This window comes from Falco cherrug, chromosome 6, assembly GCF_023634085.1.
Source record: "Falco cherrug isolate bFalChe1 chromosome 6, bFalChe1.pri, whole genome shotgun sequence".
NCBI classification, from domain to species: Eukaryota; Metazoa; Chordata; class Aves; order Falconiformes; family Falconidae; genus Falco; species Falco cherrug.
In genome coordinates this window covers 66,561,100-66,587,157 of record NC_073702.1, presented here as the reverse complement: position 1 = coordinate 66,587,157, position 26,058 = coordinate 66,561,100, and the positions used below count along the sequence as shown (strand labels likewise).

Below are 26,058 nucleotides of genomic sequence, written 5' to 3'. Positions count from 1 at the left end.
CAATGGGGAGGTTTTAGTCCTGTTTTACAGAATAGGCAAATTGTTTAGGCACTGCATACCCTTGAGTGAAGGCAAAGGGATTTCAATGACATAGGGATCTGGCCTTTAGACAAAGTCATCCTTTGGTCTCTTCCTCCTAATTTCAGACCTGCTCCACCATCCTCTTCCTTTCTTCTTTGCCTTTATGTTACACCAAAGTGTACATGAAAAGGAGATTTATTGGGGTTGTATAGTTTTGTGTCTTAGCACAGCAATAGTTCTGCACTAGCAGAGGGAGACAGGAGAGGCTGTGATCGATCTTTTCTGTCTCCAGCTTCTAGCAGTACCTAGAGGGGCTTTTCTGTCCAGGTAGTTTATAATGCACTCCATATGCTTATAAATCAGCATTGATATAAGTCACAAAAAGCTGTATATAGAATAGACCAGTTAAAAATTACTCTGTTATTTGAGGATTTCAAGGTGTCATATACTGGGATTCTCTGCAGCGGAAGAACATATTGTGTTGCTGTTCTGCTACAGCCATGATGAATCTCCCTGAACTATATTGCTTAGTACTGCCTTAAAATATTTAACAGCAATTTTTTGTTTGAAAAACAAGTAATTTGAGACACAAGAAGTGAGATGTCTAGAGCAAAGTGCAGTAATTGGAAAATAAGCTGTGTTTGCCCATTAATAACTGATGATCTCATCCAGAAATTAGGCAGAGTACATATAAAGCATGAGCCTGTACATGTGTTAATATGTAGGTATAAGGTCTTCTATAACATCTTTGGTTCATTTCTACCTGCCCAGTGCTCCAGCTCAGCTGAACTTTCTGTTTCCTCTGGGGGTTCTTCTGCCATATAAATACAACATAGCTGGGCCCTTAGTTGCCCTTTACAAATCCTTTCTTTTCCTGCCTTCTCAGCTACTGCTTCTGATGTCACTGGCCAATCTCAGTCCCAGCAGCTAGGAGCTCACCAATTCCCCTTTCTTGGAGGGATTTTTTTTCTTTCCTCTCCCCACGATCCCAGAGAGCCAGTTTCCCTTCACACCAGTGTGCCATGTCCCTGGGAAGCTGGGCTTGCTGCGGAACACCATCCCAGGACTCACCCCCAGCCTCGCTACATTTTCCTTAACTTTGGCTTCTCTGCTAAGTCTAAGCAAGCCACTGCCACCTTTTTGTTTAAATTACTTCTGTAACCTTGCTTCTTCCATGAAGAAACCCACCATAAAGTACCCGGTTCCCCAAACCTCGACCTGCAGCTTATTTTCAGTGAGAGGTGGGGACATATTTCTCTTGCCCAGCTGCTGGTGATGCAGCTCCTTGCCTTGCACCCTTACCTTTCTAATTGCTGCCCATGGCCAGCACCATCCCGGCACCAACACCAAACCGCACATCGCTGCCAACAGTTTGTTTCTGTTACTCTCTTAATTGCTTAAATCTCCTGCTCTGCACTCATTTTGCCAACAGATGAATGTTCTTCAGGCAGATGCTGTGTGATACTACTTTCCAAAAGGCACTTTGATGTACTCCATATAATTACCACAAACAAATAAATCCTAAGGAGCTGGGGAGCACTGTTGATTAAACAGAGGCCAAGACTTTAAAAAAAAAAAAAAAAAAAAAGAAGAATGTTTTATTTCCATGGAACTGGAAGTGCCGTTGTGTGTGGGTTTCCATTTATTTTGTAGTGAATTGGAAAAGGATAGAGAGAAACAGAAGGTAAATAAAGACAGATAAAGGAGGGGGAGCCTTTTCAGCTTTTAAACTAAAAGACTAAAAAAGATAGCAACATGGGGGAGGAGAAAAACTCAGCTGAAAAACTGAAGAACATTGAAGCAAAAACCAGTAACGTCCCCTGAAAAAAATTCTGCATCAGCTTTGAAACCTGTCGAATGGGAACAGCTTAAACACAAGGCTCCCCTTCCCCCCTCCCAGCTGGCTCTGCTTCCTCCCATGGAGGTGCAAGCCCAGGCGCTGCCATGGGTGTAACTCACCAGGCAGTCCCAGAAGCAAAGGCCCTCTCATCCACATTCACAAAACTTGAGCAAGTATTCATCTCTCTTCCAAAACATTTCTTGTTTTGTCGTTTACTTCGTAATGGCTGGCCTTGCTAAGTCTTACAACCCTGCCAAAACCGATCTTTCTGTTACCCCGGCTGCGACAGCAACCCAGCAGCAAGGAGCTACACATCTAATTGCCCATGGGTTTCACAAGCTATCAGAACTTACACCAATACATTGCCTGCCGCTCCCAAGCGATGTTACCTAACGTGGCTTGAACCAGCACAAGGCAAGGAACCTGGGGATCATCTTTTTCTCCCCTCGCATCTATGAAAAATCTGGTGGGTCATGCTGGCTAATCCATATGGCACTTGGATGGGGGTAGGTTTTTCATCATCCGGTCTGGCCTGTGGCCTGCTGATCTGAGTGCTTGAAATAGGGGTATACTAGATCACAGGTATTTATATCAATACTTAAAAAGTTTAGGAATGGAAAATCCTGTTTCAACTTTAAGCTATTTAAAATCAAAGCCCAGACTCCTAACTTCAGACATCTCCTGAAGGAATCATATAGCTCTGTGGAAAAGTCTTAACCAGCTAAAACAAAGTTAAAAGTTAAAACAGAGTTACAATCACAGGATTTACCTGGCCAAGTCTCTAAAAGAATGTCCGTGCTTCCTCCACGTGACTACCCATGTGAAGTTTGAATTGAATGCTTATAGCCAGGGTATTTTTTTCTGTAGTGAATATGATCTCATCCATCATGCTTCAAGCATTTATGTCAATCATTTCATCCACATTCCTTACACGTACCCTTTGATATGGAGAAATAAAGCATCTTTTTTCCCTTCTTTATGCTCAGTTTCATAGCTTAGCTCTCTCTTCTAGCCTCCATGGCTGCAGCCCAGGCAAACTCCAGCACAGTGCCTCTGCCGTGGCTCTGAGCACATCTTGGGCTGAAGGGCAAAAGGCTCTTCTGGCTCCTCCTCAGCCACTGCGGGGAGCAGGGTGCCTACCCCCCTGGAGGGTAGCTTTTCAAAAAGGATGGATTTTCTTGCACCCCCTCAAGGCCATGAAGGTAAAATAACCCGGCAGAAGGTGGGAAGGAGGACTTCCCCTGAGCTGACTGCTGGAGGGATGTCTGCCTATAGCTTCAGGGCTTGGCATCCACAAGGAAATACGATTTCATCAACTTAAAGGAACAGAAAGGGACTCTTTCTTCATTTGGGGGTTAGCAAACTAGTCACACAGTCAGAAGGGGCAATTTAGCCAGTTCTACCAATTCTGCAGATTTCAGGCAAATTCAAGTGACTTTCATCTTTCCCATCCATCTCTTATTTTTCCTCCTGACAGGATTTGCCCCTTAGTACACGTTTCGTTAGTTTCTCCTGGTCTGGGTTTAAAGGGCCCGAATGCTAAAGCCTCTACTAGCAGCCTTGTGAAACCCCTCCACATGAGCATTGCCTTTGGTCTCCTTTCTCTCACCCTCCTGCTTTTACTTCCTACCTTTTGTACCATCCGAAACTTTTCCTGCCTCTCCCCAGGTTTCTGGATGACAACACGCAACTCCAGCTGCAGTTACCTTTTTCTGCTCTGCCACAGTTACCACCCTGGACGCCTCATTTCAGGAAGCCAGTCCTGGGGATAGCACTCCAGCTGCAGGCAGGAGACCTCAGTGGTGTGGTCCCTAGTGGCCAGCCTGCTGATGGATGCACAGACTCATGCAAAGGAAGGAAGGAAGGTGGAAGGAAGAAAGGAATGCAACCATCCCATCCTTTCTCTGCTCTACTTCAGGCTCTGCCATCAATTCAAATGCCCCAAAGACCAGACAAACTTCTTATGACTTCGCTGTGGCTGGATGGCTTGTGCAGTTCCTCTGCTCCCTCTTTAAAGAGTGACCTTAATATTTTATTTATTGTCTAAAGGATAATGTTCATGGTAGAGGAATATATGAGGCAATAAATGGCCTTTGCAGATAATTAAATGCTGAAGAGAACCAAAGCTATTGATAGCCATAAAAGCCATTTATTCTGAGTGTGCTGAGAAGCCAGGAGCGCTGTTTCTCATAGCATGCAACAAGACAAGATTAAACTCGCCACGGTACTAGAAAGAGGAAAGACAACATTTTTCCTGCCCTCTTAGGGCTTGAAATTTCTGAGCTGCTGTTTATTTCGTGCTTGGAACAGAAAATATTGATTGTAATAATATGTGGTTTTCTATCGTGTTATTCTTTTTTTCCTAGCTGTTTTAAAGGTGCTTTGCACGCGGTGGCAAGAATTATAGCCCTCCTTGGACAGGTGCTCAAAAAAAGGCACAGCAGGGAAGGGTGATGTGGCCACAATATCAGTGGGAAAGTCTCTGACAAAATCCAGCTCCCAGCCTAGTGTCTTGCCTGCCAGTCACACTCTCATAGTGCATTGCTATGGTACTTCTCATACCAGCTTTTCAAGTGCTTGTAGATAGGAAGAGCCCATCTTCCTATATATAGAGGCATTGATGTAGCATAGGATACCTCTACCTTCTGCTGTGCTTCTGCTCCATATGGGACCCTACGTCCAGCCACTGCCAGAAAAAGAGATGCTGTTCTCCTATGGACAGTGGTAGGGTACACCGTATGGTATCTATGCATACAAATTTGCTTTGTCCATGGTGAAAGGAGAAAGGCTGGGGACCTTATTTACAGACCTTCCTGTCTTCCCCCCACCCACAATGAGGACAAGGATACAGGGTGGTCACGGGAGTCCTTGCATAAAGAAAGATTTGTTGCTGATACATGCAGCCGTGCTTTTCTGCATGGAGCACAGAAATCATTGAACACCACAAAATGACCCAAACCCAAGATTCAAGACAGAAAGAGCAAGGAAAGAATTGCCTGAAAGGGAAAATAAGAAGATGATTATCAAGTTTGATGTTTCCCTCATAAGATAAATTACTTTGATTTCTGTGCCCACTATCATGCTGGCAAGTTTCATAGCAAACGTTTTCTTCTGAAAAAATAACAGTCTAACATAGCATAGGTGCATGTCAGCAGTATGTAGGTGTTCCAGAAATGTCCTTTTCCCATGCTCACATCTAAGCCTCCATGAGCTTAGCATAGTGAAGCATAATGAAAGCTGAACACAGAGGGTATGGATGGAAGCACTTCACAGGATCTCTGTTGGCTTCTCATCCATGTAGCCCCTGGCACACTTCACAGAATTTTCTGCAGAGGTCACCCAGATCATCCCATCATTTTAGTTCAAACTGCAGTACCACTGTCATGGAAAATTCTGGGGTGCACGTCCAGAGGTGCTTTGAACCCCAGTGCTGTGGGGATGGGTAACATCTCAGGATTTGCTGTAATGCAGATCTGAAGCTGGGTAGGGAACTTCTTGGATGAAGTCCTGGGAGTCATCCCCACAGCTGCTTCCCACAAATTGCTCCTATAGGTCAGAAAGTCCCCTCACAGCTGAGCAAGGGCCATGGAGTATGTTCCCAGAAGTGCCAAGACCAGGCAGTGAAGCCACTGATGTTGGGAGAGGTCTGGAGGGGGACCCTTGCCCCATATGTGGGGCTGCTGGGTGCTGGTGTAAGAGGCGCTGGCAGGGCAGGCAGAGCACAGGGGCTCAGGAGCAGGGAGGGCAATGCACAGCCAGCCAGGATCATTGCAGAGGCTGGTGCTGGGTACAGACGGCTGAGCGCATACTTCTCAGACATGTAAAACATTGTTGTAAGTGATATATGCATAATCAACAAATCCCACCTGGCCTGTATGCAACCATTAGCATCTGGCAGTTTACTGTGAGCACAGGTGAATAATGGCTTAGGGGCATGTGCTTTGGGGCAAGGTTGAAAGGTGACTCCTGTGTGGTGTAAGAGGATTAATATGACTGGACACGATGTTGGCTTCCGCTCTCACTTCTGTCAGTGTAAATCAAGAGTAACTACACCAAAGTCAATACATGTATTCAATTCATTGGTACATAGGGGCTGAAACACACATGATTTTAAAAGAGCGAGCATCTCGATTACAAGCTGGAGAACAGAAACAATGAAAAATGTGGCTGCTTTGCATGGCTTCCTGCAGTGCTTTATTATGGTCCTGCTCCTTCCGTGCAAGCTCTATCCCAACAGGCGCTCTCATAGACCTGTCTGAGAGAAGAGCTCCTACTATCCTCATTATTGCCACCACAGGAAAACCCCATCTCTGTTCTGTGTGGCAGAGGTCCCCTCTGTGCTGGCCTTGCTGCAGAGAAACACTGGCTCCCAGGGAGATGGAAGGAGATTTAGGCAATGCAGTATTAAACATAAACTCAGTGGCTTAAGCCCCAGTGCCTAAAACTGGAGTTATTCCACTGATGCCAGCAGAGCTCTTTAATACAGCCTGACATGATGAACAAGAATATTATGTACCTGCCTGACTCCGGCTGAGCACAGCATGAAAGGGCATGAGGCCATCACTCCAGTTCCTCTGCCACACAACCACAGACAGACAGCCCTGAGCTGGGCCCAAGCTGCCGTGGGGAAGACGCAGCTTTTCCCCTTTCCAAAATTCTCCATTTCAAGGACTTTATGTGTCAGAGTTAATTTCTCCTTCCATGCCTCCATGTGTGCTCTGGGGCCAAGCAGTAATCTTGTAGGTGGTTTTTCCAAACTACATGGCTGCACTGAAACCAGCCCCCAGCTCTCCAGCCTGCATCCTGGGGCCCACAGCGGCACAGACAGCAGGTTAGCTGGTGAAGCTGCTGAACTGTCCCCCAGCCACCCCCAGGCCCATGGATAGGCTTCAGCAGAGCAACGCAGGTTCACCAAATTTAGTACACCAGGTTGGTGGTTAGAGGAGTGCTGAAAGTGTCCTCAAACCCTGTCTCACTCTATTTCTGTTAATCTTTGGTAGAAGGAGAGTCCTCCTTTGGGGCTGCCAGCTCAGACAGCCACCTGAGAACCTGCCCACTCTGGAAATGGCACTGCTCATCACAGCCTCCCTCACTGTTGGACTCCCGCATCCTCACTTCAACAGGGTATCACCCAAATCTCTGCAGGTCATGCTGACCCACCCTACGGCTCTTCGCCTATCAGGCCAGTGGTTATCAGACCCCAGGTGATCAAGCTGGAAGAGTTCTAACCACATGTATAACCGCTACACTCAGCTATTTCAAAGCTCACATTCTCCACTGTACCATAGTGCTGCTGGTGATGGAGATATAAAAGCCCCAGGACTCACTGCCTCTTCCCTCAGGCAGCAGGGAGCAGAGCCCAGGCCAACACTAGCCCTGACCAATACTGCCAAGCCCATGCTGCCTCCGGGGGGCTGTTAATTGCCTGCCCCCCGCCCCCTGCTTCAGCAGTGGGAGACCCAGAGAACAGCAGCCTTCCCTACAGCCATGTCTCCGAGCTCGAGCTCGTGGCAATGGTGTCAGGGACATCTGCATTGAAATTACATAGGGAGGGAGATGCTCAGAGTGTAACAGCCACTGTAAAAACTCCAGTTGTGGAGTTGCCTTCCGTCACATACAGCCTTGCCATGCAAAGGAAAATGCAAATGTACATGCAAATTAAAATGCAAATGCAAGGCCTCCTGGGCTGCATTCACTCAGTGCTACAGAAATCCCCTGACCTCTCAGAAACATTCAGGTTGCTGCAAATGTCCTAGTCCAGAGGAAAAAATAATGCTGCTTTTCAATCTGGGCTCCCGCTGATCCTCCCCTATGTGTAAGAGTGGCAGCTGGATTTCTTTGCACGATAAAACAAATTCTGCACTTTGTGCACAGCCCACTCTCAGCTTTGGCGTGCAAAGCATACACTTAGGGTCTTCCTGGAAAACACGCAATGCATGGATCATAATTGTGGACACTAAAACACCTTTCTTTCAGCTGCCAGCATATATCTGCCATTAAACTGAATGCATGAGAGACAATGCGCTCCCCAAACACCCACAGCGTTGTTAACAAAAGAGAAGGAAAAATAATTTAAGTCAGGAGGAAGCCTGCAGGTGAAGCAGAGGTTCAGGGCCATAACTTGGCAATGTCGGTTTTCTGTAAACTAACTTTTGTGCTGTCCATAGTAGGGCCCCAGGACAGCTTTCTGACCTCTGCTTTCTGACCTCTGATTGCAGATGTGGGCTGCAGGCATAGTCCAGCTCCATGGGGGCTGCACTGGAGTGGGGACAAGAAGGAAGACCAGGCATGCCATCCACCTGGGAGCCTGGTGCTGCTCAGGGCACGCGCCTCTCTGGACCAGTCCTTGGGTGCATCTGCCCCATGCCACAGCCCCTCCAGGCTTCACCCCACACAGTCAAGCACTGAGGCAGGGACCTTACTGGTGGCCACAGGCATTTTAAGCTAGGAGAAACACTCCCACAAGTAGCAAAGCAAGCCCCTTAGCAGTCACAACTCATATTTAGGTTTACACTCATGGACAGAGGTGACAGATCGGGACCCAGGCTGAGTGTGCTACAGCTAATAATGTTACTTTAGATTTATGCTAATGGCACTGACCCAAAACTTCATTCTGTGGGTGGCTCTCTCCCCTCACCCGGTAAGAGGTCCCCTTGAGTGAAGGCAGACCATGCTGCTTTGCAGATGACCCTTAAAACAAGCGGCATGCAAGTGGGGAAGCACACAGGCAACAAAGTGCTGAGGCAGTGCCAGGTCAGAGCATAGCCGTTACGGCGGTGATTCATGCTGCAGTGACACCAAAGTGTGGGCTGGGGTCCACATGCTCACCCGGTCGCCCACCTCTTGTTGCAGACAATGGGCTAAGGCAGTGCCTGAGGAGAAGGGTCTGGGGTGCAGGGACAGGCAATGCTCTGCAGCAGGTCTGCAAGCAGAGGAGGCTTGGTAGTCAGTGGAGAACCTGTAGTGTCTAATATGGTGGTTGAGCTGGATGGAGAGAGAAATTTCCCCTCTACCTCCCTGCCTGCCTGAAGCTTGGAGGAACCTAATCCCTTCGAGGCTTCTACCCCTATTCTTGATGAGACCAAAAGTTACAACAGACAGAAACAAGGACAATGGGATCATATGAGCCTTGTTGCCTTAGGAAAAGAGATAAAAGAAATAAAAAGGTAGGTAATAATTGAAAAAAAAATATCCCTGTCTGTGCTGGGCCTCCTCAACACAGTGATTCTCACCTGAAAGCCTCCTCTGTAGCCACTGGGAAAAATATTGCAAATCAGCCTGCTGACTCCCTCTGGAAAGGTCCCACACAGACCTGCAGTTCTCTAGCATATACAATACAGGACCAAAAAAAGACAGGCATTTCTTCAGCCCTGTTAAATCTTTATCCCAAGCTGATCAAGCAGCCTACCTGCCTCCATCCGTCTGTTTTCATACACCTCTGGGCTTTCTGACACGGCATCGTACTGCTGGAAAGGCTGGTTGCTGAAGAGATTGTCACATAAGAGGCTGCGACAGAGCTTCTTCAGGAAACGCAGGACATACCCGATGCTGTTCACTACCAGCAGGCTCAGGAGATGCTGCTTCCCCTCAAACGAAGCTGAAACTGGAAAGCAAGCAGGAGCAATTCAATACCTGAGGATGCACAGCAGGAGGAGGAATGACAGCAGGGGAAAAGATTTCACACAAGTATTTGTATGTCTTAAAATATTTTACATAATTACTCCACCTGAAGCAGAAAATAAACTGGAGGAGCTTAAGGAGCTGTTTGTGTGACCCAGATCACCTTCGCCCTGGAGCTCTGAAAGGTGCCTATTGGCATGGCCAGCAGTGCAAGGATTTCTAATACATGCATCCAACTGAAAACTGTATTGTATGATTGGAAGGAGGAAATTATGATACCCTGGTCTAAGGAAGGGGAAAGAAAGTGATCTGCCAATGATGGACTGGCTATTAGGCTGACTTCAGCAATACCCAAGGTTTTAAAAGATAATGGGGAGACAAGAATTAAAGACATGGCTGCGAATGAATAAAAGGTACCAGGGTTGTACTGATGAGACAGCTACTAGCTTCATCATGGGCCTTTATTTACTGATTTTGTTGCATTTATTGGCAAGGGAGGGCTGACAGTTGCGGTCTATCTGGAATTCAGTGAAATATGAGTAAACTTTGTTGAACTGGCAATTATTGCGTGTGAAAGGTGAGGCAGGAGATGGCAACAGGCTCTGCTGGCAGGAGACCCCAAGCACTGGAGAGGAACTGGCAGTGGTCCATGCTGGCACAAAAAGATTTTGTTGATGCTGTAAGTTAGGAGGCATTATTAACAGAGAAGAGGACTGGGAGACTGCACAGAAAGGACTGGCTGATCTTGAGCTCTGCAATAATAAAAATGGGTGGAAAAAAACTAGAAAGTACACAGCGATCCATAGGTTTTTGAGGAGGCTCAATATGAACTGATGGGAGGAGAAATTATGGGACAGGCTCACCAGATGCCCATAAGCCACCAAGGTGACATGGTGATGAAAAAGATGTATTTCAAGGAGGTATTGAACAAAGCATTTCTATGGGGGACAAAGGAGTGTCAATTCCACTACATAAAGTCCTGGTAAAGTCTGAGCTGGACTGGTGGACACCATTCTGGTCATCCAGGCTTGAGAAGGGTGAATTCACATTTGCAGAGGTGCACAGCCAGGCCACAGTGATGTTCAGGGAACAGAAAGTTTCCCTGTGGCACTGCAGCCATCACCACCTCTGCTACATGGGGCTGTGGGAAGACACTTGCACTTTCACCAATCCATCGATCTTCCTCACAATGCAGAGACGAACTGAAAGAAATTTTGCTTCTGAATATACTGAAATATAGTTTCAGAAAGTATTTTGGCCTAGCAGAATGAGGACTGCCCTCTAGAAATACATCAAAGATTGAACTCAAAGATGAGAGCAGAGCATTAAACTTCTGAACAAAGATGTCAGGGAATATATTCAGCCAAGAATGAAAAAATGCATAGGTCCCAGCCATAAGAGGTGGAGGGGTCACAACAGACCCCCCAAGATCAATTGTAGCAGGACACATTCAGGTGTCAACAGGTTTGCAGGGAGGACTACATAATATGGCTGCCTGAACTCCACCACCCAGAAGTTTTTTTCCAGTCCTACAGCCTCCAGTCACTATTAGTGAGTATAAATCACATTGTTAGGGTTATAATCTTTGGGATAGCTTCAGAGATTTCCTGCTGGCCTGAGCTGCTGTAAGAGATCCTGCTCCACAGCCATTTGAGCATCTGTAAGCCAAGCCATGGGAAGATTGTAAAGCCCATGACAAAGTCTGTCTGTGCTGCTGCTGGGCTGGGAGTGAGCTGCAATCTCAGAGCTACGCTATGACTATGAGGCCATTCACGCCTCCTCACTGATTAGAAGAGGCATGAAGCTGGGAACAATGTTGACCAGGTGCTTTTAGCTCAGGTAGCTGAAGCTGAGCCAGCTCAGAGGAACTGAAAGCAAGGGGTCTGGCAGGCTTGGGGCACAATGTGACTCTCCTGCTTGTAATTAAAATCATATATGCAGGACAGAACCAGGCAAAAATGAAGTTTTGCACCAAATTGCTTCAGTCTTGTATTTCTGTGAACAAATCTGGATCATTCTTAGATGTCCCCTAGGGAAGGCACACCTGTGATAAGAGAGAACTAGAGGAGAGGGAAGAAGCAGGATTTATATGCTGCACAGAGGGCCAGAGCCTGGGCTCCCACACAAGAGCGTCCCAATGGCACAGCTGAGCTGCTGTTGTTCCTGCAAAACTGATTGGACTTGTGGTCCTTGGCTTCATGTTCATGCCTGACTCATCCCCGACAGCTCATTGGAGAGCGTTGTTCCTGTATTCCCATCATTGTTTCATTCCCACTGCATCACCATGTGGAAGAACAATGTTGTGACACAAAAGTCTTGCTGTGATTAAAAGAAAAGTTCGTGTTCAGTCTGAGAGCCAGACCAGGGGATTCAGCGTGGGGCATGGGAGACTCATCAGGATACAGCGAGAAGTGTCACTGTGGGAAGATGAGGAGCTCCTGGGAGGTTCCCTGTGATCTCCAATTCCTCTGATATATTTGTATAGTCCTGCCATATGGGGGATTGCCACAGGACTTTTGCAATTCTTACAGCTGAGAACAGATTTGGCTTATGAGCTGCATGCGGAAGACACACCACCAGCTGAACGCTGTGTGAGTTTTCCTTTAGAGCAACATGTGTCGGCAACGTGAGGCATGGAGAGGGCTCGCAATGCTGCTCATCCTTGTCTGGCTGACTGAAAGACTCAGCTCACAGGCCTGGCCTCAGCACTTTCGAAGAGTGGTAAACGTAGGGCTCTGGAGCTAGCCCTGTTCCTCCCCTGAATCACCACTTTACCGATATACTTTCATCTGACACTGAGGCAATTCCTGCAGCTGCTCATTTCACAAAGGTGCAAGTGATGCTCAAAGCTGGTTGCCAGCCCACTGATGTGAATGGGGCAGCTCGGACAGTCAGAACTGGGGATCAGGTTAAGATTCCAAGCACTTCCCAAGTGGCCAGCCACCCCTTACAAAAATGCTTTACCTGACACCATCTCGCCTCCATAGCCCTGCTTGATGAGTGAGAAGACTGCCTTTTGCTGGAGCGCGCAGTCGATGCATGCCTGCACAGCCTGCTGCAGCGCTGCGGCCGGCCTCTCGGGACCGAAGTGCTCCGGGAGCTGCTGCACTTTTTTTCTGTCAAGGTATGGCCCCACCTTCGCTTGTTTGTTGACATAAATGCAGACTGTAGGCACAAAATCCCAACAAGGTTATTACAAAATGGCCCTGAGAGCATCCTAGCAAATGCTAGCTTTATACATTTCTATTTCTTTCACAAGCTCTTACACTCACTGGTGGATTGCTGCCATTTGCACAGCCAGGCTTCCCTGCACTGATCACCCCTTGCCTAAGTGAGGTGAGCTGAGTCTTGCTCAGTGTCACAGGTGAGGATAAGCCACATGCAACCAAAGCAGCTCCTGTATCTCCTGTATGTGCCTGGGGGCTGCTCTCTTGCAGACTGCCTTGTCCATGCAGCTGGTGACCAGAAAAAATGCCCAAGGAGTGCAGGACAGTGACTAGCCAGGGTGACCTTACAGCAACAGGTAAACTCCAGCCTGAGGTGTGTTTGGGGTTTTTTTGGTTTTTTCCTGTGTTTTCAGACCGGCTCACTGAGAGGCCCTCTAAGAAGCGCTGCTCTGAGATGGGTTTTGGGAGACTTTGGATCCTTGCTACTTCTGACCTTTATGCAGCTGTAATTTCTGGAGGGTTATGCTGCCCTGAGCTGCACAGTGCCGTGGCAGACACTGTGGTCTTTGGAAGCTTCCTGACCCTCCATGTCCACCCCAGCGCTCTGCAAACAGCATCACCTCGAGGGAGACTGTACATCATGTGCAGTGCTAAATCCCCATTTGGGACCACATCTGCACAGCTGGGCTCTGCAAGGGATGTCCCCGGCTCTCCGCAGCCAAGCCCTGCATGCCTCCTTTCATACGGCATCACCTGCAAAGGCAGATTTTCTACGTGCTACCAGGCTTGCTGGCAGTAGCCAAAAAATCAGTGTTCCCCTCTCACTAGCATGAGCTTATTTTAAGCTTGGAACTGTGTCTTGGAGGAAGCAGAGATAATACTGTGGTAACTAAGGGCGGCTGAGACACAGCCTAAAGTCAGGCTAAAGTGAGACATATTATAATAGCTGGCTGAGTGTGCTCGAGCTGTCATCTCTCAAACAATATAACATTATCCTCTGACAGAAATCAGATATGTGACAAAAAAAACCCATCAAGCAGAGTGGAGGACATGATGACAGCTGTGTAAAGTTGGAAATAATTTACAGTTTGCATCACCGTAATGAAAATCTAGTGTGACTGTCAACAGCACACTCTGCTACCCCATCTCTCACTGAACAGCAGACGAGGCTCAAGCAGTATATCCTGGGTAAACAGGAGGATAATAGCAATCATACTTATCATTACATAGCACTTTACACTTTGTAAGCACCAAACAAACAAAGGGATAATGGAAAGACAGCAGCAGCATGCATGAATTGCCTGAGCGGGGGGACGGGGGACACGACTGTCAGGGTGCAGTTTGCCTGGCACGCCACCATGCCAAACCTCACCGAATCTGCAGGATGTGGCTTCTGCTGTGACAAGCCACCGGTTTTGCCCAGGGCTCAGCTGCAGAAGGGACCCCGAAGCCTGCAGGCAGCGTGCTAGGTCCCTCGCTGGGGAGCAAGGGCCCCTATAGTCCTTTTGGTGCAGACAGAGAGGTAAAGGTTGGCTTGAGCCTGCCTCCACCTCCTGCAGACCTTGCTCTGGTGGGAGCCTACACACACCGTTGGGAAGGTGGTTGGAGAAAAGGTGTTGGCGGCATGGGGTGGGCAGATAGAGGTACGGGCATCACATCCACAGAGCCTGAAATGCCCCATGGAGCCTCTGCCTCTGCAGCCACACCGGTGATCTAGTGGGGCTGGTGGACTGTGCCACCATGTCCCCCTCCAAAAGTGGCACCAGGCGCACCACGCAGGGCAGCACTATGAAACACCACTTGGCTAATGTTTGCCATGTGCCTTGCAGTCTTCAGATGTGGAGGGATAAATGAGAATAAAATATATTATTATCGTCATCATCACTACGTTTACTATCATTCTGCTACCAGAGCAGATGGAAAACTTCCTCTCTGTGCATCCCAGCTAAGAAATAATGGGATTTATGTGTTGTGTTTAGATTCTAATGTTATCTAATCCATTTCTCTGCTGAAATCTCAGGGTAAATCAACCATCTTGTTGATTTTCTTCTCATTTACATCAATTTAAAAGCATTGACCTATGGTACTTCTGGTAACAGAAGCAAAAAAAGAATCAGGTTGTGCTTTCCCTGGCTACAGTCAGAAATAACCAGGTCTGCTGCTGTGATAAGGCACTAGGGTTTATGTCCTGGTAACCCTGCCTACAGTCAGAACATGGCTTCTCCATCCTTCTCCCCAAAGCTGTAACAGATGCTTCATGTTCACACCGGGGTTTAGTCTGGTCATTGCAACCCATTTGGTGGGGTGAGTGTTCGGTATAAAATGGTAGCATTCATGGGATGTTGATGTCTGCATTTCAAGGAGAATGGATCTGCAGTCTCCACTAAACTTGACGCATGGCAGTCAAAATATATTCTTGCAGGACATGTCTGTTCTTTTTCACTGGCCGCCAGTCTAATCTGCAAACATCCCATTTTCATGAGCTCCACCTGTCCTGGAAAGCACAGCCTCCGGCTGGCAGCCCATGGTTCCTGCTCACCCCTTGGCCAAGGAGCACTTGAGGCTGGGTACCTGTGAGAGCCTGTGGCGTGGCCGAGCTGGGTATCGTAGCTGCATCCTGGGGGATGGAACTAATATCTGGCTCCGGTGTGCTTCTCGGCGGAGAGATTGCTAAGGGAGTCATCAGGACACGAGATTTCAGCTGCAAAAAATAACCAGTTGGGTAATGAAAGTACACACAAGATATTCCAATTTTATTCCATGTATGTCACGCCCCATGAACTCCCACTCATTAGCAATCTGCTATTGCATCACTTTCTCCAGGCCAGGAGCATCCGTTCTGCTCCCGGTGCGATACTGGAGCCTGAAGCCTGACTGATTTGCAGCAGACAGCAACACCTTAAGTTATGGGATGCAAATATTATGCCACCCACCGGGTAGTTATTTACACCTGAGCAAATTGGTTCTAACACTCTAACAAATCAGTGCAATGGCATTTTACGACCCATTTCATGTGGGTGTAAACAATTCTCCGCAACTCAGAAAAATGGGGTCTTTAGCTACATCATAATTTAGGGCCAAATTCTGCTCTTGGTTACAGAGGTGTAAATCTTGTGTAAATCCAGTGGCACCAAGAGGCTACTTTGGGCTGACACCCATGTAAATAAGTTCAGACCATGGTCTGTAGTGTGTTATAACAGGTAGTAAATACACACTGCTGCACTGTTGCACCCAGTAATCTTCATGACCTGCAGCCTGGCTTGGAGAAGTGAAACACGATGGGAATTTACGGTGCAATATCACTACATCTTTATGCTGCCAGTACCTGGCAACATCTCACCAGTCAGGTGATGATCAGGTCCTCACAATTATAAAGAGCTGACGTGATGGATGTGACCTGAAGGTACCACTCTTGCTTTTCCTTTTGCTATGAAGGGAAGCCGGGGGAAAGCAGAAAGCCAAGCATGCAGCTGGCTGGTTTGTATATTTACATATACTACACTGAGCTGTTCTTCTGGCAGGTGATATTTTTGTTGTGGCTGTTTTTCAGTGGCCAAAGGTAAAAATGCTATAAGTAACAAGCATAAGAATGAAAAGGAATTTTTAGCCCTATTAAATTAGCAGAATATTGCTTCTCTCAGAGCTTACATCCAAGCTGGAAATAATGTACAAAGCATATTTTAGGTAGAAATAAAGCCAGACCACTACCTACTAAGAAAAAAACCTTGAGCAAGTCCCAGTGAAGAGCAGAAGTCATTTTGGATAAATATTCATGTTGTGCATGACTACGATTACAACTGTGAAATAATGGTCACTGTTTCAGTGTAACTAAAAACAGAAAACTAGAGGAGAGGGAAGGCTGTCAGGCTAGGTGCCATCCAAGTGGGTTGTCTACCATTACATCTGTGGGAGTTTGGGTCATTCCCCAGTTACTGGTTTATCCCAGCAAGGGCTTCACTAAGAAAGAATTCAGGGTCTCCTTTGCTTTCAGTAGCACAGCAGCCTGTGCTGGGATGGTACCCATCAAAACAAACAAAAAGGCCATCTTTGTTGAGATGGGTGAAATTTTTGCCTGTCGGACCTCCACCAGGCCCTTCCTGAACTGGTTCCTTTATGCAACCTAGAGTTTCCCTCAGAGAAGTTCCTGTGGAAAGATGTGCCCAATAAGCTCAGATGGAAACAAAAGCTATCTCCATCACCCAGGCACCATCCCCTGCAGGGCACTGCTCAGCGTCTGGGCAGAGACGGTATTCCACCTGCCTCAGAAGTGCCAGGCACCACCTCCACATCGTGTCACTGCCTTCCATCCCCTGGGGCAGGCTAAATCCCTTTGGATTTAGCCTAAACAAGGGCAAAAAAGTTCAGTAAGTGAATCTAAGACAAACTATGGATTTGACCTCCTGCTGTATGGCGGCCATAGGGTACTGGGGACCATGAGCTGGTCTCTGGCTAGTGCCAGCAGCCCTCACGTGCCTGTGTTGTCCTGTTTTTGTAGGTTGTCTTGCCTTCAGATTGGGACCAGAAAAGAACAGGAAAGTGCTGTTGATTTGTTTTCTAAGCAATTAAAATAAATGGGAGGAAAACAGCGTTTCAAAAATCAAGGTACTCATCCAGTTTGGGGGTTATCCCATGTAGGAAGGTGAGAACCAGCATGATTTGTTATTTTCTTTAGCAACACGTCAATGTCTCGCTTTTCTATGATTAAGTGGCTTGGCACTATGAAACTTTGGAGACCCCCTATGCTGGGCTTCCAGGCTTGCTTTTGATCATACACGTATATGCATATATAATAAATGCATATATACATGTGTGTTTGTGCATAGTATATACACCAATATAAAAGTATATACATTTGTATAGAGATGTACCTGTATACTTGTATATATATTTATATATACATATACATAAAAATAAATATATGCACTCACACATGCACACATCTATATAGACACTATTTTGGAAACAGCACACCTAGTAACTTCTGTTTCACTTGCATGTTGGCTCCTTAACATCCTTACTGGCTCACAGCCCTGTGGCCCCAAACACGGGCGCACAAGTACCCTCTCCAGCCCTTGAGCCTCGTGCACCGTCTGAGTGTGTGCTGCCCCAGCAGCACCACCAGCCCAGCAGAGGTGGGACAGTGCCCAGCAGACCTCTTTCTCCACCTGTTCCCTGGGTCTTGGAGGCCCAGGCAGTCTTGTGTTCAAGAGCAATTAAACAGAGGGAAAGACTTGTGTAAACCCTGTAGCTTGGAAGCCCCTTCTTGGCAGTTTGCCCTTTTAGCAAACAGTTTACTGCAAACTTAATAGCAACGGTATGTGCTCTACAGCCTCTGGATACAGATAAATGCCATTTTGTTAGGGGTAGCAGAGGATGTGCCTTCATTAGATCAAAATAAAACAATGCCCGATTACAAGAGACGGTACACTAGCAAACATGGCTTAAATACCTCCCGGGCACTGAAACCCTGAGTAGTCCCTGAATATTGCCAAGTGTAAATCTGAAAGTATTTCATTTAAAGATGTCTTTTCTTGGACTGATTCTTCTCTATCAAAAAGCCAACCCAATCAACCAGCTGACTGAGAGCTTGGCAGTAGAGAGTACATATGCATGAAAGTGAAAAAAAGCAGTGAAGGAAAGAGAAAGAGAAAAAAAGAGACAGAAAGTCTGTCAGAGCACTTTGGGAAATCCTCACGGTAAGGCATTTGAATCAACTTTTGAATATCAACTGTCATAGGTTTTATTATGCACAGCATGAGATGTAAAAGGCAATGGTTGCTTTAAAACAAGATGTACAACCAATCCCTCCACTCTTATGGATCTTCTACCATGGAAAAGAGATCAGACAAAGCTGATCAGGGATTTAGGGTAGGAAATAAATGTGTCTACTTCACCAAAGTCACAGTGCTTTAGATGCAGAGAAAGCACGGGCTTTTGTGCCATTGATGCCAGCTAGGGGCTTGTGTGAGTATGCAGTGGCCGAGGCAGGGAGGACCCTGTTGAGTTCTGGAGTTTCTGTTACAACCTGCACACCTCTTCAGAACAGTCAGGACTCATCTAGGTGGTATTTCCGTCATCCCGCACCAAAAAAAAAAATAAAAAAGTGAAAGAGGGGAAGAACATTTCCTAGATAACTTTTTTTTTTCCAATTCTGAACAAGTTCTCTGCCAGCTTGTATAATAAAATGGACAGGAAAGAAACAAGATGAATCATGGTGCAAACTTTCCCTGTACTTTTCTTAAACAACTTGGATCGTAGGTCCTCATCTTTATGGCTCCTAGTTCTCCTGTACTGGTTATCCCTTGTCCTGACAAAAAATTTGCTAGAAAAGGCTGGGGTTCACCATGTCCCCATGGGCTTGTGTCCTTCCAGCCAGGAGGGCAGAGGCATCTCCTGGCCACAACAGCTTTTGCTGCTGGAGAGAAAACGACCTCCTGCCTCTGCAGATGTGCACGCAGATGTGCACCAAGGTGAGTGCCTGGGCCAGCCTGTTCCTGCTGTGTAAGTTTCCAATGGCTGGGCAGAAAGGTGCCGTTAAACTTGCACCAGGGAAGCACAGAGCTTCCGAGTACATGTTTTGGGGTCCTTGGCTGCACCCCGTGCTCTTTGTGCATTTGGCTGCCGGTGAGGAGGCTCAGCACGAGGCAAGTCAGGGCTTAGCTCAGTCACCAGGGGCAAAGAGGGGTCAGTGCTGTGCTGGCAAAGGCAAAACACAATCCAAGGTCTTCCCCATCTTTTCTTCTGGTGTCATGCAATACCTTTCTTCCGCGCAGCAGATGATGCAGGGGAGTCTGCACACAGCCTCCTACATCTAAGTGTTTTGCAGTGAACGAGGCACTCCCTGAGAGGAGCATATGCAACCTTCAACTCCAAGGCACTATCCTTGTCCTGTGAACTTTTACAGGACAGGTGAACAACCAGGGCACTTTAAGGTTGTCTGTGCAATCTCGGTCCTAGCATGTCCGAATCCTGACTGCTTGTTTGTCATCATTAATAGTGGCTTCCAGGGCAGCAGGGGAACCTGTGCCCTGTCATGGAAACTGTCACTCCACATGCTGCCCTGCACAGGGCAACTCTCACTGCCCACTCGGCCTGGCAGGAGCTTGCAAGGTCCGGGCCGACCACTGACCCCGGGGCTGGGGCCATCTCCCCAAGCAGGAGATGCTGCAGCAGCATGGCCGGGGGACAAACTGCCCTCAGGCTGCTCGGATGGGGCCATCGCTTGTCTGCCTGCTGGGAGGGATGTGATGGTCTTTGCTGCAGCCTTGCCCCGTGCGCATCTCGCTCCGATGTCCTCCAGCACCGCGCGTCGCCCACGGTGCTAACACAGACTGCCCTCACGCAGGTTTTCAAGGCAGCTCTTTGGGGCTGCCCCTCACTTACAGCCAGAGAAATAAAACTGATCCACCTACTAACCTCCCTGCTGCTGACAGAATAGACTTTTTCCTAGAGATTTAAACAGTCAGAAAGAATATTGTATTTAGGGAAAATACAGAATTTTATGGCAAATAGCTTGGCATTAGGTGCAAACAGTTTTTTGAAAAACAACTGATGAAATTTTATACCAAAGGTGAAAAAATAAATGGGATGGTGAAGAAAAGGACTTTGCCTGGTGGTGAAGCGTGATAAAATATCATTTTAGGAAGACATAGGTATTTGCTTTGATGTTAATGAAAACAGGCAATGGGTCATCTGGCTATAAAAAGCATGTGATTAAAAATGCCTATTATTCACATCTTGGCCAAATAAATTTAAATCTAGACTGTAAATTCCTAGTTTTCTAAAAATTCAGAAGGTTTTTTTCATCTGTTCTGTAATGATTCATCTATGTGGTTGCTATAAAGAATTTGGTTGTCTGCCATTTGGGCAGGGAGTCATTTTTTAAAATGCATTTAAGTCTCATGGTATCTGAAAGTCACACAATTAGCGAGCTAATTAAATCAAGCTAGAGTTCCCTATCAAAAGATGTAATCTTTGACTCGTGCTGGGGAAGCGTTTTTGATGGAGAGGGGTTCACTTCAGCTAAGCACACAGCGTACAAAAGCACCTCACAGAAAACGTCACTTTGGTGTATGAATCCTCTAGCGCAAATAAACAGCGCCAGGCCAGATGCCACGGGTGCTTCAGCTCCAGAAACTCAAGCCATCGGTTATAAAAGGGTGCCTTTATACTCACTGCCACTCACCAAGAAATAACACCATCCCAAATTCACTGCCAAAGGAGGGATGCCACCGCCTCCCCACTAAGTCCCTAGGGACCGGGAGGAGACGTGTGGCACCCAGCTGGGGGAAAAGTTTCCCTTCAGAAGGAGAGGGGGCAACAGCAATCAAGTGCTCAGCCACCCAGGTCTGACATACAATGTTACTGCAGCATTTTAGGAAATTTAAGTCTCCCTTTTCACTTCTCCTACTTACAAATATGTGGTGGTTGGTGAAAGGCTTTTTCACAGGTGGGTGGGTATATTTGAGGTGCAAGAGAACATACTCCCTAGCAATATTTTTTGTCAAATGACAAATCAAGTATGAATGCAGGAGTAAGAAATGTGGGTCTGCAAGACAAGCAGGGGCAGAAGGGATGTGGTCTGCCAAAATTCTTCATTGTGGTATTTGGCAAATCACTTAATCATCTCAGGGACTCAATTTCACCACATCTCCAAATCATTATCCCAAATTTGGTTGGCTTTGATCTAAAGAGCCTACAAGTGACCCAGATTTACTGGTAATAATTTAAATTATTACTTGTAATAAATAAAGGGAAATAAATATAATAAATAATAAACTTGTAATAACAAGTACCTCAAGTAAAACAATTCAGATGTCTCTGTCCCAGAGTTTTAAGCTAGCACTGAAGTGAAAAATAGTTAAGTATTTCCATATCTCGGATTTTACAAAACACTACAGCATTTGCCCCAGTCTTAGCCTGGACAAGCAGCTCTGTTTTGGACTACCGCTACAGAATTCTGTGGTAACCCCAAGAGGGACACCTGAGCCTGCTGTCAGGTTGGCTCTGCTCGGCTGCTGCTGTGGTATCATTCACGTTACCAAAGCTAAGGCTTTTCAGAAGAAATGGGAAACTGCAGCTGGAACTGTTTCTTAGCTATGCAAGGTCTGTTTTGAGCACACACTGAAACACACTTCAAAATGTGCCCCCATAGCAGAGAGGGGTATAGATGAAGTAGGGAGAGACACAGGAGGAGGCAGAAGATGAGCAGAAGGCATTAAGGGCTGAGGTACTGATGTCTACTGCAGTAGGTGTTGCACAGGGGGATGCAGAGGAGCAGGGGATTCTGGAAATGGGATGCGGAGATGTGGTGAGGAGGGCTTGCCTGGAAATGAGAGAGGAGGGAGGAAGGAGGATGGAGGATGGGAGGAAGAAGAAGGTCTGGCAGGAGGCAAAAAGAAGGGAAGAGCAACAATAAAGGTAGCCGGCTCTAGATAAAGCCCAAACCTGAGGAGCTGAGACATTTGGTCCCTGTACATGGAACTCAGCCAGCAGCACTGTGCATGGAGTCTTGCTGCCTCCCACGAACTGAGGGAGACCCAGGGAAGAGCCGGGCAACAACCGGGGCCAAGACCTTCTACAGGGAAGGCTGGGGCAGTCCCTGTGCATGCACCACTTCTGTTACTCTCTTTTCTGTTCAGATATCAGGAACTTAACCAGCTATTATTTTCTGACAGTCAGTAATTTGCCCTCCTTGTAACAGACTGCATGTCTGTACCCATTCCCACTAAAAACAAGGAACGGGCACAGCAAACATGCATGGTGCCCCTAGCTGGCTGCAGGCAGAGATGGAGAGAATGATGGAGCAGTCTACTGACAAGATCTCTTACTACAATGCAGCTCTTTTTCACTCCCCAAAATAAATTCTCCTCCACTCAGCATCACGGTCCCATTTTTGCCTGGTCTGAGGCATGATGGTGCTGCCAGTGCTGAGCGCAAGGGGGGCACAGTGGGAGAGCCCCAGCCTGCTGGCACCGTGCTTAAGCAAGGGCAAATAGCTTGGTTTTTTCAAAGAAAGGGTTGCTTTCTTTACTCCTGCCTCCTCATCGGGGTCACATTGAGAGCTGTGCATGATTTTCCCCCAAAGTGAGCAGACTAATATTCAAAACTGCCTTTCCCTCAGTAAGAGAAATCTCATTACTTTCTAAAATGTCCTTTTTTTTTTTCCACCTTTGGAAATTAGCTTTATTTCCTCCTTTTATTCCCACTTGCCTATATTCCTTTCCTTTTCCTTCTCTTTCTTATTTCATTTCTAATCACCATTAGTGAGAAAGAAGAAAAAAAGTGAGAAGGAAGAAAAAAGTGACAAAAGAGAGAGAAACACTTCCCAGCAGCTGCGCAGCCATCTCGCACAACACTGCACAAGGCAAGTTCTTTTCAGACACGCAAATTAAAACAACTGTAAACTTTAGAAAAATAGATTTCCTCCATTTTTCACTATCTCAGGTAGAAGACAAACCGGCTTCTCTTACTTTTTTTGTATTGTTCTGCCCCACGCTTGCGCAGCTTTGCCTCCATTCCTGCATTTCACCTGAAATTCTAGGAGAAAATGTATTAAAACCAGCAGGAGGTGGAGAAGGAGTGTGAAAATCACGTATCTACCTTGTACCCGGGTTTTCTCCCTCTCTTCTTTGGGATCTTCACGACCGGCAAAGCGCCAGCTGGTGCTGAGTAGAGGTTGTGAACAGTCATTTTGATGGGCGCCGGCTGGAGTGGGGGTCGCCCTCGCTTCCTCCCCACTCTGGGGGACTGCATCTCCCCGGGGGCCAGGCTGGGTGGCAGGCACGGCAAGTGGCTCATCTGCCCCGGGGCTGCCGATCAACCAAAAGGGAGAGAAAAAAAGGAGGGGGAAACAGAGCTTTTTATTCATTTTTCAGTTTAGGTTTTTCATCTGAAGGCAGCTTTCTCGTGCTGCCATTTTCCTATTGCCATCAGTTATAAAGCGGAGCAAGAAATATGCCACAGATGTGCACTCCTGGGTGGGATTCACCTAACCACAGCTGGATCAGTTCCTCCAAAGTGGGACAAAACCCTTGCCATGCCCGTTTCCCTCTGTTGACCATGAATACAGTACAGGGAGCTGGCTCAGGTGGAGATGTCTCTCTTGCAGATGTCTAATAGGTGAATCCCTCAACAGCCACCTTGACCCTGCATCCTGCAGATAAGCATGATGAAGGCGTGAGCTTGTACCCACCAGTCAGTGCCTGCTTTCAGAGGTGATTTGGAGTAGATGACCTCCTGAGGTCCCTGCCAACCTGATTTTTTCCGAATTGTGCGGTTCTGCAAATCCTCCCTCACCTCAGAAGTGCTACCCATACCAAAATGGACTTCCCTCCGCTTCATACGCAGCACTTCTGAGTGGGGAGGCTGAACTGGACCACAAGGTTGCTGGCACAAGGTAGCTGTGTTAAAGGAGAATTTCCAAACATTTACTCTCTGGAATTTTATAGCATCTGTTACCACGCATGTTAGTAGTGGGCTTTTGGATGTACTCCATCAAAAGCTGCTATTTCACCACAACTCCATGCAGCTGATGAAGTTGAGCAGGGGCAATGGAGTGGGATCTGGTCCATTTTCCTCTGTGCAGGTTTTAATAAAGGGAACAAATATGTAACCATACACAGAGTATCAAGGGAATATACAGCATCCTTAGCAGCTTCTGGCAAGGGTCATGTGCTAACAAAGGTCAATAAAAAAAAAAACAACTGCAGAAATACGTTTTCAAATGTTTGTCCAGGCATCTGCTTTCCTGTGCGTGGGCAGAATACTAGTCCCAGTCCTGCCTGCATACGTTGCTAGACATAGGGGTCTAAGCAATTCTCATGCTTTTATGATAAGCCTTGCAATGGCTGACGTTTTCAATTTCATGCTCCCTCAGGCCAGTGATAACAGAAGACTCCCTGCTCTCCATTTTTACAGGGCAGACTCATAGCTCTCTCAGATACAGACAAAAGCCTAAAGATGTGGTCCAAGAGCATCCACTAAGCTCAAAAAACATAAAGGAAGTAAAGGTTTGTTTATTACTACAACTACAATTTTTTACAACATCTACAAACTGTAAAATCTACAGATTTCTCACTACACTTCAAATCTCACAATTTCAGAACCCAGTGTGATCAGATTGATCAGAGCTGACATTGCTGGGAATGAAATCGGGGTTGCTTACCCACATAGTGGGGCAGGTACCACTTGATAGGGGTCTCTGGTGACAAGTGTCTGCAGCTGGGAGCTTCTCTGCTGCAAAAGCAAATACGTTTTGCCTAGTTAAAACTTCATAAGCATGACTAACAAGCAACTCGCTTCTCTGGTCTTATCCAGTCAGTACTTTACACAGTCTGCTGTAGGATAAGAAAAACAGAGGGCTTCTAGGTCTTCCCTCCAGTAAATGCATTTATTTGCAATATATTAAAAATTGGGGGGTGGGCGGTGGGTGTCAATAACTCTAGGGGTATCCGCTCAGTTCAGACAGATCCATTACATATGGCAGGACTTATAGATTGACTATAACATTTTCAGTCTTCAGCACTGGCTGCCTAAAACTTTCACGCAAACAGTGAATGTCTAACACCAGATCAGAGCACACCTGCAGTGCCTAATTTACCATATTGCCCAGGGCCACCGTGGTTGCACTCTTCAGGAATGCTCAGTCAGCTCAGGAACCACCTGAAAACCTGCCATGAGCTCTGATTTTTACCCAATGAAAGTCTCATATGTCTGCAGAGACTATACTTTCAGAGCTAAAAGCACCAGGCTTGCCACAGCAGGAGTCAAATGGAAAGGCTCTGTCTATCCTGAGCATCACTGCTTTCCTTCTGTCTTCAGCAGTGTGCATTTTCCTCCCTGTAGTGCTTTCTGAAGGACACCCTCGGTGTCTCTTCCACCTCCCAAAACAAAACATCCCCTCAGCGTTACATTACAGGCTGGCTGCAGGCAGGGAGTCCATCAGGAAAAGGAAATGCAAGGAGTTCCCTGGATTTGGCACAAAAACCCACTATGAAAGCCCGGTGCTTCAAGCTTTGCACTTTGTTCTGCTCTGAACAAAGCCTGGCACCACAAACATTCACAGGGGAGCTTGACAGGGGCCAAGGAAGACAAAACCCAGCCCAGGCTTGCCCCCCACCTGGGGAAGAGCAGTGGTTCCTGTGGTGGGGGCCACTGGTGGCCAGGAGGCTGTGAGACAGAGGATAGGATCTGCATTGAGCACCTCACTGCATTGCCTTTGCTGTATTCTCCTTCAATTGTAAAGGTAGCTGGTGGCACCTCAGAAACTCAGAGTTAACAGTTCCTGAAGCAAAAGATCTGCTGACCTGGAGCACTTCTTTGACTGAAATGGGGTATTCTTTTGCAATTGGTGAAGTATAAAACACAGTGTGGTCAGGAAACACAGTAAATATTAGCAATCACGATTTT

The 26,058-nt window shown here is 46.9% G+C and overlaps 1 protein-coding gene across 1 annotated transcript in view; it reads right to left on the bottom strand.

Annotated features, from left to right (window-relative positions):
• SCML4 (Scm polycomb group protein like 4) overlaps positions 1 to 26,058 on the bottom strand; it is an 84,148-nt gene that overhangs the window by 34,647 nt on the left and 23,443 nt on the right. Inside the window, exons 3-6 of the mRNA XM_005445721.3 lie at positions 23,251 to 23,459; positions 15,220 to 15,349; positions 12,446 to 12,646; positions 9,270 to 9,464 (exon numbers count right to left, since the gene is read on the bottom strand). Of these exons, the coding sequence (XP_005445778.2) occupies positions 9,270 to 9,464; positions 12,446 to 12,646; positions 15,220 to 15,349; positions 23,251 to 23,448 (724 nt within the window). The 5' untranslated portion in view covers positions 23,449 to 23,459. The remainder of the gene's footprint in view (positions 1 to 9,269; positions 9,465 to 12,445; positions 12,647 to 15,219; positions 15,350 to 23,250; positions 23,460 to 26,058) is intronic.